We start from the raw sequence: 14,341 nt of genomic DNA, 5'->3' as shown, positions 1-14,341 counted from the left end.
CAGGAAACGAGATGGGTCGAGAAGGGTTCACTTAGCGCGAGTTCGTATGTGTTTTACTATGGAGGGTCGGGGAGCTATAGTTCCGGCGTCGATTCATGATCAATAAGAAATTCTTGTCTGCCGTAAGAAACATTAAATTCGTAAACGAAAGATTAGGATTGCTCATCGTGCAGGGTCGATGGTACAAGATCGTGATAATCAATGTGCACGCGCCGACGGAAGATAAAGATGATAAAATTAAAGACGAATTCTACGAGGAACGTGACTACTTCGTGGATTAACTACCGAGCGATTACATGAAAATAGTCTTAGGGGATTTTAACGCGAAAATCGGTAAGGTGGACATTTTTAGACTAACGACTGGGCTCGAAAGTGAGTGGGATTCGATTGACCACGTTGCTTTTGACCACAGACTCTTTTGACCACGTTGCTATTGATCACGTGTCGCTTTTGACCACGTTGCGATTGATCACGCGTCGCTTTTGATCACGTTGCGTCGCGTCACGTTGGTCCAACATGAGTTCATGATTTTCAAATTAAAGTGGTTAATATTAACGTGGTTAATCGAGATCATGATCAATCGGAACCGTAGTTAAAAGCGGCGCGTGGTCAATCGCGATGTGGTCAAAAGCGATGCGTGGTCAATCGCAACGTAGTCAGAAGCGACGCGTGGTTAATCGCAACGTGATCAAAAGAGTCTATGGTCAAAAGCAACGTGTTCAAATGGGACGCTCCCGATGTTAGGTTTTATAGGGAGACGGATTGCGACTCGGATCACCTTTTTGCAGTTGCCAAACTCAGAAAATATCTTTCGATGAACAAAACCAGCGGACAGTCAATTGGAATTAAACGTACGGAGTCTTACCGAAGGAGAAAACGGGACAAAATATGCGGTCGAAGTGACGAATAGATTCGCGGCCTTAGAGAAAATAGATGATTTGGAAATGAATTGGATGAACGCGGTGGATAACCAATGGGAAAAAGTACATGACGCAATAGTAAAATCGGCGGAAACCACGATTGATTTTTGTGAAAAGAATAAGAACAAACTATAGTTCGACGAAGAATGCTACACATGGCTAAAATACGAAGCGCGTATCACATGGCTGATTCAAAATACGGACGAAACTCGGGGCCAGTTTCTTAATATTAGGCAAGCGGCTCAGGTTATGTTTAAGAATAAGAAGTGTCAATTCCTAAAACGGAAAATTGAAGAAATAGATGAAAATTGTCACAGAAATAACGTCCGTGGTATGTATATGGGAATTAATAATTTCAGAAAGAGATTTCAAGCTAGGACGGAAGTGATAAAAGATGACAACGAGAATTTCATTACGGATCCAACGAGAGTAATAAACACTTGGAAAAATTTTGATCGACTATTGAATGTTTAATTTGAAAACGACCGGGAAATAGAAAGTCTTGAGTTTTACACGGTTGAAGTAAAGAACGCGATCAAAAGATTAAGGAATCATAAAGCACCGGGTGTTGACTTGATTCCGACAGAATTAATAAAATAGGGAGTAGTAGACTAATAGGAGAAATTTATAAATTAACTTAATTTAGAATAAAGAAATACTGCCGGAACAATGGAAAGATTTAATTGTAATCCCGATTTTCAAGAAGGGGACAAAATGAATTGTAGTAATTATCGGGGTATCTTACTCTTACCAACATGCTATAAAGTTTTATAGAATATTCTATTAGCCAGGCTTGTACATATGTAGAAGAGATAATTGGGGATCATCAATGTGGTTTTAGGAGAAATAGATCGACTACAGACCAAATCTTTACTATGTGGCAAATCTTGAAGAAAAAGTGGAAATTTGGTCAACCGATACATCAATTCTACATTGATTTTAAAAAAGATATGTATGATTCGATAAAACGGAAGAGAATGTTTGAAATTCTGAATAGGTTGGGGATATCTAAAAAGTTGTTTAACTTAGTTCAAGTCTGTTTAACCCTTTCGTATCTCCGGACATGTATGTCCCACCTACAAAAAAAATCATAACTTTCAAACAAATAATCCTATCGACTTTTACCTTGGCTTGTTTTAAAGAAGAAGGTTCAAACTATATGTAAAAAAATCGCGCACTTTGAAATATAATGTTTACAATAAAATATAATTATCTAAACTTTGCAAAAAATCAAACTTTTAGAGAATAAAGATTAAATATTAATCGAAAAATCATAGAATTTATGCGTTAATTATAAACTTAAAGTTTTATTTAAATATGATTACTTTATTATGATAAATATTATAATAGTTTATATGTGTAATCAATGTAAGACGACGTGTGCGACGAGCATCCAAGTCTCGCGGCACGTGCGCGGTTTGCAAGAAAGTGTATAACAACGCTACAAGTCGAACGTGTGTGTGTATATTCAGGAAAAAACATAATATATATTTTAAAAAATAAAATCTAAACTCATATTTTAAATATATTGATATTTAAGCTTTCCATAGTCACCATCTTAAATCGGCCATTTTGAATTTAAATTTTAAATCATTACATTTGAATGTAAATTTGGAATCAGCACCCCCAAAAATCTGTAAAACTGTCTTTATATGAAACACATCTCTTTTGGGAAAGCCGGATACAAAAGGGTTAAAAGATGCTAGAGGTAGAGAAAAGATAGGTAATCAAATGTTGGAAACTTTTAATATTCATAGCGGATTAAAGCAGGGAGATGCATTGTCACCTCTTCTGTTTAATTTAGTATTGGAACATGCCACTAAAGAGATGCAGACAAAGGAGTCTGCAGTTGAACGGTATAACAAAACTATTAACATATGCGGTCGATGTTGCTTTGCTGGGGGATAATAAAGAAACACTAATTAATAATATTTAAACTCTATTAGATGAAGCGAAAGAAATCGAATTGCAAATAAGTGCTGAAAAAACTAAATATATGGTCTTTGATAGAATCCAGAATATTCAAAATAACGGAAACTTGGTCGTTCGTGATAGGAGTTTTGATCAGGTTAGCAATTTTAAATATTTAGGAGTGATTCTAAATCAAATTAACGAAATAAGAGAAGAACTTAAGAAAAGAATTAATTTGGGGGAATGCGTGCTTTTATTCGGTTAATAAACTACTCGGTTCGCGGATCTAGGTGTTTAAAAATTAGAATTTACAGAACGATTATTTTACCGGTAGTTCTCTATTGCAGCGAAGCATGGTCATTCACGTTACAAGACGAGAAAAAATTTAGGGTGTTCGAAAATAAAGTATAAATAAAGTATTACGAAAGATTTTCGGCGCAAAACGCGATGAAGAAACGGGTGAATGGAGAAAATTACACAACGTAGAGTTATATCAATTATACGATAGTCTGGATATTATTAACGGGTAATTATGCGTAAAAAGGGCTCATCCTCGTACAAATGTGTCATTGACATATGTTGTCAAGGTCATATCTCTAATTAATATTCTGAAAGTTTTAGCCGGCGGTCGTTCTTTATTCAAAAGTTATTAAAGTATTTATACATAAAAAAGGCCCCCTCTCCAATTTGCTTTATTTTTAAATATGTTATAGGGGAGATCTTCCCGAGTAATTTCATATATATATATATATATATATATATAAGGGTCGGACTCCAATAGCTTTGGAAATATAGGCAGAAAAAGGATGAAAATAATAAATACAAAAATAAGGTAAACTTTCGGAAAACCCACCTATATGAAATAATGGGTAAGAATACCCAATTCCTACGTATTTTTACCTTCTGAACACGAATATGAAACTTAAAAATGGCGGTCGAACTCGCAAGTCGAAGAAAAACGCAAAAAAGGTAAATTAAAAGTAAATAAAAAAAAGGTAAACAATTTAAATTTATATAGAATTTAATACAATTTAATACAATTAAAAAATATCACAAATGTATGTGTACACACACACACACACACACACACACACACACACACACACACACACGGGAGGATGCAAGGGAGCTTTCGGTTCCCTTCTCGCATCTTTCCCGGCGGTAGGGGACGCATTGCGAAGAGTTCAATCACAATGGATATATGCTATAAGTTGTAAAGCGAGGTCCACCTTGTCTACCGGCAAGGTGGTTGCGGGAGGGGGGGCCGAAGGTCCCCCTTGCACCCGCGCATGCGCGCGCGCGTGTGTGTGTGTACATATACATTTGTGATATTTTTTAATTGTATTAAATTGTATTAAATTCTATATAAATTTAAATTGTATTAAATGTATTTAAAATAATTATATTTTTATATAACAGCTAAAATAGTAGGTTTATGAAAAAAATGCATATAACCTTTTTTGTAGGGTTTTTCAGGGGTTTTATTTTTTGCCTAAAATTTTTTTCTCAAATCAATATTTTCGGAGATAAAAAGCATTAAAATTGTGAAACTTCAATTTGTTGTATCTTCTAAACTAATGTTATCCCCCACTTATTTCTTGCGTAGAATTACTCAGAAAAAGTTCCTCTACAACATATTTAAGTAGCGATAAAATCGATGAGGTTTGACCTTTTATGCATATTTACCAAATTATATATTTACTTCAATATCTTAGGCCTTCTCTTATGTCATTCGTATCATTTAGTAATAAATCGGAGAATGTTATATATCTTACAGAAAAATTTTTCTAACTGCAAAGATAAGAAAGAAGTCTTGTTTCGCTGTTGACAAGTGTAATCAGATTTTCGATTTCTGATATGCCATTTATCGATAATACATATTGAATTGATTCGAGCTAATGAACCAAATATTTTCAATGTTACATGGCTAGAATGAAATATAATTTCGCCATGCGACTCGCAAACAATATATATGTCCTACGAGAAAAGTGTATTAATCGTACATGAATTTTGCAGTTGCTGATCTACGTTTGTACTCGAAAAAGATGCAGATACAGAGGAAGAAGACACTCATGGGTAAGATGGGACACAACCATGACATTACTTTCACGCCTCACGACTTCAATTACGACAATCATCATTACCAGTATCTCAAGTATACTAAACGCGGCAAAGTAAGTCGTTACTTTTTTACGCCCTATTTTGGTTGTAATCAATAGTATATGTAATGTTATATATAATGTTATATAGAACAGTATATATAATGTTATATAGAATCCTCTCATTTCAATTTATATTTTTAAAAATATTTTTACTTATGTTCTCGTACCATATTTATTTTATTATAATGTATAATTATGGCATTAATATGTTGCAACGTATCATATACATAGATATAAGTGCTGTATGTATCTGTGATTATCATATTCTTTAATATATAATCGGGATTGGTATATGATAAGCACATAATTATTATGATAATTGTTTAAAGATACTCATATATATTTATTTTCTTTATAGTATATATATTCTTCACTAACAATAAACTGTATAAATAAACTGTATAATATAAAGTTATTTAATCAATTAATATTAAGTTATTATAAAATTAAATATATAAAAGGTATACAAGGTGTCCCGGGTTTTTCCAATCAAACTTTGGAAGCTTATTCTACAAGTCGAAATAACAAAAAAATGTTATATGAAGTTTGTACCCTATATAAAATTTAAATAATATATATATATATATATATATATATATATAATATAAAATAATTATTCAGCTTCTTTTCTAGATAATGTGTTTATTTTTCTTAGATAATGTTTATTTTTTCAAACAATTGAGCTCTGATTGAATATATTATATATAGTTATCAATATATGAATGATATTCACAATATATCATTTATATATAATATTTTAATATTTTTAAATATAAGTGTGTCATATCTATACATTTTTCTTAGGATTTAAAAACTAAAAATTCACGTATTGAAAAACACTAGACAATTAAAGAAAATTACGATAAAAGTGAAATATAGTATTATTAATACTATTATTATATTATAACCATATAATAATATTTGCATAGTTATGTAAATATGTGCATAGTTATGTAAATATGTGCATATGTGTCATATACATATATATATAAGTGTATATATTATAACATTTGTTTATTATTTTAACGAATAATTATTTTATATAAATCCATTTAGTATATTTTAGTACTTTATATGAAAATTTTTTAAATGTATTATACAATACTTTCTAATTTCTAATGTATTATGTGCACGCACAATGCATGCATGCGTGCTTGCATGTATATATAACAAAATATTGATAAATATTAAATATATAATAAAAATTAAAAATTAATTTTAATTTTGTAAACGTGTTTTATTGTAAAAAATATTATTACAGCCTTATTTTCAAGTTACATAGTGACATAAAAATTAAATCAGATTTAAGAATGATATATGTTATCTTAAGAAGAAATTGGAAAGATCAGTTATATCAAAAATTATAATAAATATAATATCAATAAAAGTAAATAAATACATTTCGAGATTTATGAATTGAAGGTAAATATTTCGTTGAAGGGAGCCCGTCTCGATTACCTTGACATTGACATATGTTGTCAAGGTCACTGCCCTGAGTAACATCCAAAAAGTTTTAGCCGTTGCTTGCTGTTCGTTAAAAAGTTATTAGTAAAAGAATTTCACAATTTTAATGCTTTTTATCTCCGAAAATATTGATTTGAGAAAAAAATTTTAAGCAAAAAATAAAACCGCTGAAAAACTACAAAAAAGGTTGCATTTTTTTCATAAACCTACTATTTTAGCTGTTATATGAAAAAATAATAATTTTAAATACATTTAATACAATTTAAATTTATATAGAATTTAATGCAATTTAATACAATTAAAAAATATCACAAATGTATGTGTACACACACACACACACACACACACACACACACACGGGGGGGGGTGCAAGGGGGGCCTTCGGCGGACCTCGCTTTACAACTTACAGCATATATTCATTGTGATTCAACTCTTCGCAATGCGTTCCCTACCGGCGGGATGGTTGCGGGAGAGGGGGCCGAAGGCCCCTCCCATGCACTCCCCGCGCGCGCGCGTGTGTGTACACATACATTTATGATATTTTTTAATTGTATTAAATTGTATTAAATTCTATATAAATTTAAGTTGTATTAAATGTATTTAAAATAATTATTTTTTTATATAACAGTTAAAATAGTAGGTTTATGAAAAAAATGTATATAACCTTTTTTGTAGTTTTTCAGCGGCTTTATTTTTTGCTTAAAAATTTTTTTCTCAAATCAATATTTTCTCAAATCAATATTTTTAGAGATAAAAAGCATTAAAGTTGTTTAAATGTTGTTTGTGAAATTCTTTTGTTAATAACTTTTTAATAAACAACGAGGGACGACTACGACCTTCTAGATGTTACTCAGGGCAGTGACCTTGACAACATATGTCAAGGTCAAGGTAATCGAGGCAGGCTCCCTTCATCGACATATTTACCATACATTTTTATATTGTAAAAATTTTATAACACCACAAAAATTCATGAAAATAAAAATTTTAATTTTACAGGGCAAATCTTTAACTCAAATTAATTATTAATTTTATATTTTAAGGCTAAATGTGCTTTGCGTAATATCAAATTCATAAATCTCGAAATGTATTTATTAATTTTTGATATAGCTGATCTGTACAATTCTTCCGTAAAATTACAATATAAAGAGATACATATATAGGATGTCTACAATAATCGCTTAAGTCTCTCGTGTGCAAGTAGAGCGGGTTAAACTGAGTAGGAAAGTTCTCTATCGTTTTGCGATCTTTGCAATAATTAATGAGATATTAATTTAAAAAGATCGGTCAATTCGTATGAGTAGAAACGCATGACGAGAAAAGCCGTCCCACTGTAACTTGATACTAGGCGCGCGGCGAAGCAGTGAGTGCGGCACTCATCAAACGTAACGCTGAAGCGCCGCGTGTCGCCATCATAGTGTGTCCGGTAATAACTATATCACTTCTCGTGTGCAGATAAAGCGGATTAAACTGATTGTGAGTAGAAAAGTTCTTTATGCGATTTTCACAATAAATAATGAGAAATTAATTAAAAAAGATCGATCAATTCACGTGAGTATTAGTGAGTGGCAAGAAGAGATCCTGCTGTTACGCAGTTATTAAGACATGAGCATTCAGCATTACGCATAACTCGTACATAATTGTCATTCGTAGAGCGCTTCTCAACGCTTCGTTGCATAGCTAGCAATCAAATAACACTAAGCTTTTTTCGCTCGCTAATACTCACATAAATCTTTAATTAATTTCTTATTAATCTTTAATTAATTTCGCATTAATTATTGTGAAGCAAAATGGCAGAGGACTTTTCTATTCGGTTTAACCTGCTCTACTTATACATGAGAAATAATATTATTATTACCGGACATTTTCTGTATATACAATTATTATTCATATAAAACACACACATATACAAATTGCAAAATATTGGTATATATGCTTGATTCTATTTAAACAACATTTTTTTGGTCGACTTTAAATACTATATTGTCTTGCTAGATTCTTATTGTCTTTCCTTATGACTGATTGATACATATCAATTAAGATTTTTCGCAATCACAAGATTTGTACGTGTTACTGAATACAATAAGTTTCTAATTTCAATCGACGATTGAGATACATTAGCTGCTTTTTATAAGATCACTTGATATCCATCAATCGATATTCTACGATAGTCGGCGTCTTTATAACCGAGGAAATCGTCATCGGTGCTTATTTTGCTGAGTGTTAGTTTTTTTGGTCTCTTTAAGTAGCGAGGTACTCTTTTACATTCGTTCCAGTCAACTTGACTTTGTTTACTGATTCTTTAAGATAGTATCGGCGTAATATCAGGTAAAAGCCGTAATATCAGATCAAGTATTAAGTATTCAAGCAAAAAAAAAAACAAAATGTATAGCAAGCAGTCGATCAATATTCGGTATCTATTGTTAGTTAACAAAAGTTTCTCATCGGTCTCGTTTTGTCTTGATTAAATAGTTTTCATTAAAATGCTTGAAAACTTAACATTAGTTTATTACCGAATTCGTCGATTATTTTAGTAGTTTGACTGACAGAGAGATAATAAACGTGTAACAATTCTTCGTTCCCGATACTCCGGAATGGCTCGCTAGGCGTAAGAAAAAAAATTTAAACTCATTTTACAGTTATAACGAAATGATAACTCTTTATTATTATCTTTATTGAATCCAAATCTTATATCTCAGAAATTACAATAAAGGAACGTGGATGGCTCCTTAAAATCCATTAGAGATAGAAGCCAATATAGGTAGTTAATATAAATTCGGAACACGTCTATGGCTGAGATGGGAAAGGATAACAAACAGAACTCTTTATTAGGAATCACTCTGTATAAAATGTTTCCCTGTGGAAAGTTTCTTCCTAATTCGATCCAGAGCAAGACTTAACGCTACAAAGAATGAACGCGGTGTGGTAACGCGATATCTTACGGTCTAGCAGGAACTAATAGATTAATGCTACTATATACAAACATGGCACGGTAGCGCAGTAACTTATGGCCTAGCAAGAACAGGACTTAATACTATTGTAAACAAACATGGTACGGTAACGCAGCCCGAATACACTCGTTCGTACAACAAGAACACTCGGATCCGGTCCTATCACCCGGTGATATAACGGACAGAAACACTCAGCCATGCAACAAGAATATTCGTCATGTAGTGATATGACGGACAAGACACTGGACATCGGAAATACGCGACCGTGCAACGAAAACACTCGTTACCTGATGCTAGGTCAGGTTCAGAGGGTTTTAGGAATCTGATGAGGAAATGATGCCGATACACCGGCCGATATCCTTCTCGCACTTACAGTACATGGCTTACCTGGGGGTAGCCACAGGTATGGGCGATTAGGGGCATCATAGGCGCCGAGCCTCGTGGTCCAAACGGATAGTCGGACCGGGAGGCTCAATAGAAACGGTGCGCATCGTTACAAACATCAACCCTCCTTTATAACTTTCATGCCCAAATGCTTAATATTGCTTAGATCCTGGATATCAGCATTTGATTCTTGATTTCTATAATGGTAACGTTCAGATCCTTGAAAAGATGGACCGTCTGGAAGAACGTAACCTACTTACCCCGTGACACACTTTACAAGGACATGGGTGGATTGGGTCGAGCGAACTGTGAAGAGCCTAGTACAGATCAGTGACCAAGAGGATCCCTTTAACTCTGTGCTTTAGGCCAATCCGCTCGATGGTGCCTTTTCGAAAAGGGAACCTAATCCCTTTTACGCGGGATCTTGTGGGACCTCGAGATTGAAGAAAGAGAACGGGTTAAACAATGGAAAGGATCATAAAAATAAAATATAAAAAATTTATTCAGAAATTATTTTGAAAAAACTATATACATTTATAAAAATTATCGATTTCCGTATATAATCTTTAATGTGTGAGTGCGATTGCGAGTGCGCGCGTGTGCGTGTGTATATGTATGTGTGTGAGAAAAGGAGAGGATGTGAGTCAGGAGTTTTCAAATCAGACAGTGGAAGTAGGGAATTTTCTCGAGCTCTTGGATTAGGATGGCGAGGAGGTAAGAATGGAAGGTATTACGAAATGATGGTATCAGGATGACTTTTAGTTAGAACTTGATGTAATAGTTCATGGATCCACAGGAGCAGAGTCCACGCAGAATGCTCCTGCGAGTATGGGTGCTGTATAAGGAGGAAATTGTGACAGAAAATATTGTAGAAGATTCGAATCGCTGAACTCGGTAGTTTCGGAGTCGTCCGCCATCTCTGAGGACTCAAAATCGTGAGAATCTTCTTTGAGGTCGGACAGATCTCTTGCGAAGTCTTCGAAGGCTTCGTCAAGATGAGCCGATTTCTGTTGGAAGGCCCTAGTTTTTGAAGGAGGTGAGAGGAAGGAGACTTTAGCTTGATTACTGGAATAGAGGAGAAGATTTTATTGGAGGTGCAGGAGGAAGTGACTTAGTAGACTCCGGAGCTAATGTGGATGAGGGAGAAGAGAAAAAGGTGCTCTGAATAAGAGACTGGAAAGTAGTTGTGGGTAGAGGTAGGGGAAAGAAGAGAAGGAGAATTGTATTTATTGTTAGAGTTCGCGCTATTTGAAATATTATTATTTACTTCCAGATTATTTAAAATAATATTTTTTCTATAGCATTATTTCCGAGAAGGCCAAAGGCGGTTTCTTGAGCCAATCGTTTAAGAGCCTAATTCCGACGATTCCACTGTGCGCCGTGAACCGAATAGAGGCACTAATAAAATGATTAACCTAATTTATGATGGGGTATGTTTGTTGCTGTTATTATTATTATTATTATTATAAAATTATAACTATTATTATTACTATAATTATTACTATTATTATAACTATTATTATTACTATAATTATATAATAAATTATTATGGTCGGAAACGATCTTTAGATTTCATTATAGATATTACATTTCTTTATCATCTCTATATTCTTTTTCTATATTTCATTTTTAGTCGTTCTTTTCTGATTTAAAATTAATTTAAATTAAATTTTAATCTTCTTTAATTATCATCGAAATATTTTAAAAGATATATAGAGGGTGTCAGGAAAATTTTCGTGGTCACGAAGTATGAAGGTAGATTGGCTCAAATTAAGAAGGAAGGACTTCTACTGTTTTGTGATATTTGCAACAATTAACGAAAAATTAAATAAAGAAGATCGGCCAATCTGCGTGAGTAGAAGCGCGCGGCGACGAGAGTCGTTCCACTGTAATCTTATACTAAGCGCGCGGCGAAGCGGTGGGCGGATCGCTCTCCGAGACATGATGGTGGCGTACGATATATCGCAATACCGCGCCGAAAAATGACCCGTCCTTTTAGTGGCGAGAAAATGATACGCTATCATTTCCACACCACCTTGCGGTAGATAGCATGGTGCGCTTTTTTTATAGTGGTTTCCCCAATAGGCCTATTCCACTCTCAATTTAATGCGAAAATTGTTCAAAATGCCGTTACTGTACGCTGAATGTATCGTAAATGTAAAAAATTGATGACAGTACCTTCACAAAAATTGATCCATAGTTGAAAATTCCTCGATAAAATGTGTTGCACACGTTGGTAATGATACGGGCGTAATCCGTTACACGTAAAGCGTGATGTACCGCGTATCGCGAAAAACCAAATTCGTGTGCCACACGACGCACGCTAGTTCCAGGATTTTCATAAAATGCTTCAAGAATCCTTTCTTCATCTCGTACACGAAGACGTATTGCTGGACCGGTTATCCCGATATTATGTACGACACCCAGTTTCACATAATTGTTGCACAATATGTAAAATTGTACGTCCACTTGGTTTTCGTGCACGCCCGGGAAATCATTCCATGTAAATTGCGGCCGCACGATAAGTATTTTCTCCCGCTAGCCCGTATGCCATAATCATATCCGTATATTCCTGCAGAGTATACTTCACTGTTAATTTACTACGCGAACACAAAATTTTTACTAAAACCGTCTTAGCTCTCGCAGGCTGTTACCAGAGTGCATACGTCAGCAGCACGTAACTACAGCTGAGCGGACATGTGAGTGTAATCATAGTGCGCAGGCGCTAAGCTCACGTACACTTACACTGACATGTCCGCTCAGTTTTTGAAAATTGTTACTATACGATAAATTACTTTTTTAAAATTTTATTTAACAGCAGAAGTTCCGTATTTTTACGCCTTCGTTTCTAAGATATTAAATTCCACCCCGAAGGGATAGTTTTGAAAATTGTTACTGTACGATAAATTAATCTCTCACACGTACATACACATATACATATACATATCACATGTATGCGCGCATATGATTTTGTCTCTTAAAGCATTGTACATATCGAAGCAGTAATCGTATACGCAGCGGTATGAACGCCGCTTGAGGGACAAACTCGTTTTGCGTGTGTGCGTGTGAACATATGTACGTGAGTCTGAACCTGGAAAAGGAAAACTGAAGAACGAAAAATGTCACAATTCTGATATTTAATCATCATTTCTCAGGATTGACTGCACCGATTTTATTCAAACTGGTCGCAATCGAAAGCTTATATTCACATTATATCATAAAAGCTCTCGTATATCGACCACGTGCGCGGTAAATCGCGGGAAATGCGTTCGCTATCCGTGCTGTCGAAAAGAGTTGTCGAAGCCGCGTAAGACATCCCAGCAATCGATCGTCGTGCGACTTTCGTGTATTAATTAGCGTGTAGGTGAATGTGTGACGGGCGCATCCCGTTGGACACGTAACGATTGGACACTGAACGATTGGACACGGAACGATTGGACACTGCACGATTGGACACTGAACGATTGGACACTGCACGATTGGACACGCACTCTGCACGATTGGACACTGCACGATTGGATACTGCACGATTGGATACTGCACGATTGGACACTGCACGATTGGACACTGAACGATTGGACACTAAACGATTGGATACTGCACGATTGCTACCGGCGGGGTGAATGCAGGAGGGGGGCCGAAGGCCCCCCTTGCACCCCCCGCGCGCGTGTGTGTGTGTGTGTGTGTACATATGCGGTGTGTGTTGAATCTCGTTTCGTGTGGAATATTGCAAACCCATGTGGAACGATGTCTAATCGTGCAGTGTCCAATCGTACAGACTGCGTGTCCAATCGTGCAGTGTCCAATCGTTCAGTGTCCAATCGTGCAGTGTCCAATCGTGCAGTGTCCAATCGTTCCGTGTCCAATATTACGTGTCCAATCGTTCAGTGTCCAAAATAGTGTCACCCCTCATATATAATACCCTATATACAGGATGTCCCAGAGCACTATATACAAGCGCTTGTGAGGAGGTAGAGATCAGTAAACTGTGAACAGAAAAATTCATGTGTGTATATACATATATATATAGTAATCGAATAAGAGGGTAGAATAAAGAAGAAATAGAAAGGAAAATGAAAGATTTAATTGCGAATCACTTTTCAGATATTCATAGTGATTAAGGGAAAAATAAAGGACTTAATCGCGAATCACTTTTTAGAGATTCACAGCAATTAAAGCGAAAATGGGGGGAAGGTGAGAAATTGAGATAATAAATTTGTTACTCAATTTGTTATTATTTAAAATTAGGAATTGCTTGCTATTTTATGTTAATTTGTTGGTGATCTCATTTAAATACTTATATATGAATTACTTGTCATATTGTAAATTTAAATTAGTTAATTAAGGATCGTTCCGCAATAGAAAAAAGAAAGAAAATAAAGGAAGAAATATATTAGACCCGTTATATTTACAGCATGCGGTGAAAAGTTAATTCCGATGCCTCGGATCCGTTGAAATAGGCTTTCCAAATTTGGTTGCAAATTGGCTGGAGTGTTCAGCAATAGGCGAAAGTGTCCCACAATTCTTTTTTAATAAATTCGTTTAATAATTA

General features: G+C 34.7%; 1 protein-coding gene across 4 annotated transcripts in view; it reads left to right on the top strand.

Annotated features, from left to right (window-relative positions):
- The window catches only part of Cow (Proteoglycan Cow), a 319,843-nt gene that overhangs the window by 164,121 nt on the left and 141,381 nt on the right, over window positions 1–14,341 (top strand). For all 4 annotated transcript variants that reach the window (XM_083088339.1, XM_083088338.1, XM_083088337.1 and 1 more), the window contains exon 6: window positions 4,848–5,005. In XM_083088339.1, coding sequence (XP_082944465.1) covers window positions 4,848–5,005 — 158 coding nt within the window. The remainder of the gene's footprint in view (window positions 1–4,847; window positions 5,006–14,341) is intronic.

The sequence above is a fragment of the Camponotus vicinus genome, unplaced genomic scaffold (assembly GCF_025532165.1).
Source record: "Camponotus vicinus isolate PSW18456_S1 unplaced genomic scaffold, iyCamVici1.0 SCAF_14, whole genome shotgun sequence".
NCBI classification, from domain to species: domain Eukaryota; kingdom Metazoa; phylum Arthropoda; class Insecta; order Hymenoptera; family Formicidae; genus Camponotus; species Camponotus vicinus.
This window is presented reverse-complemented; position numbering and strand designations above follow the sequence as displayed.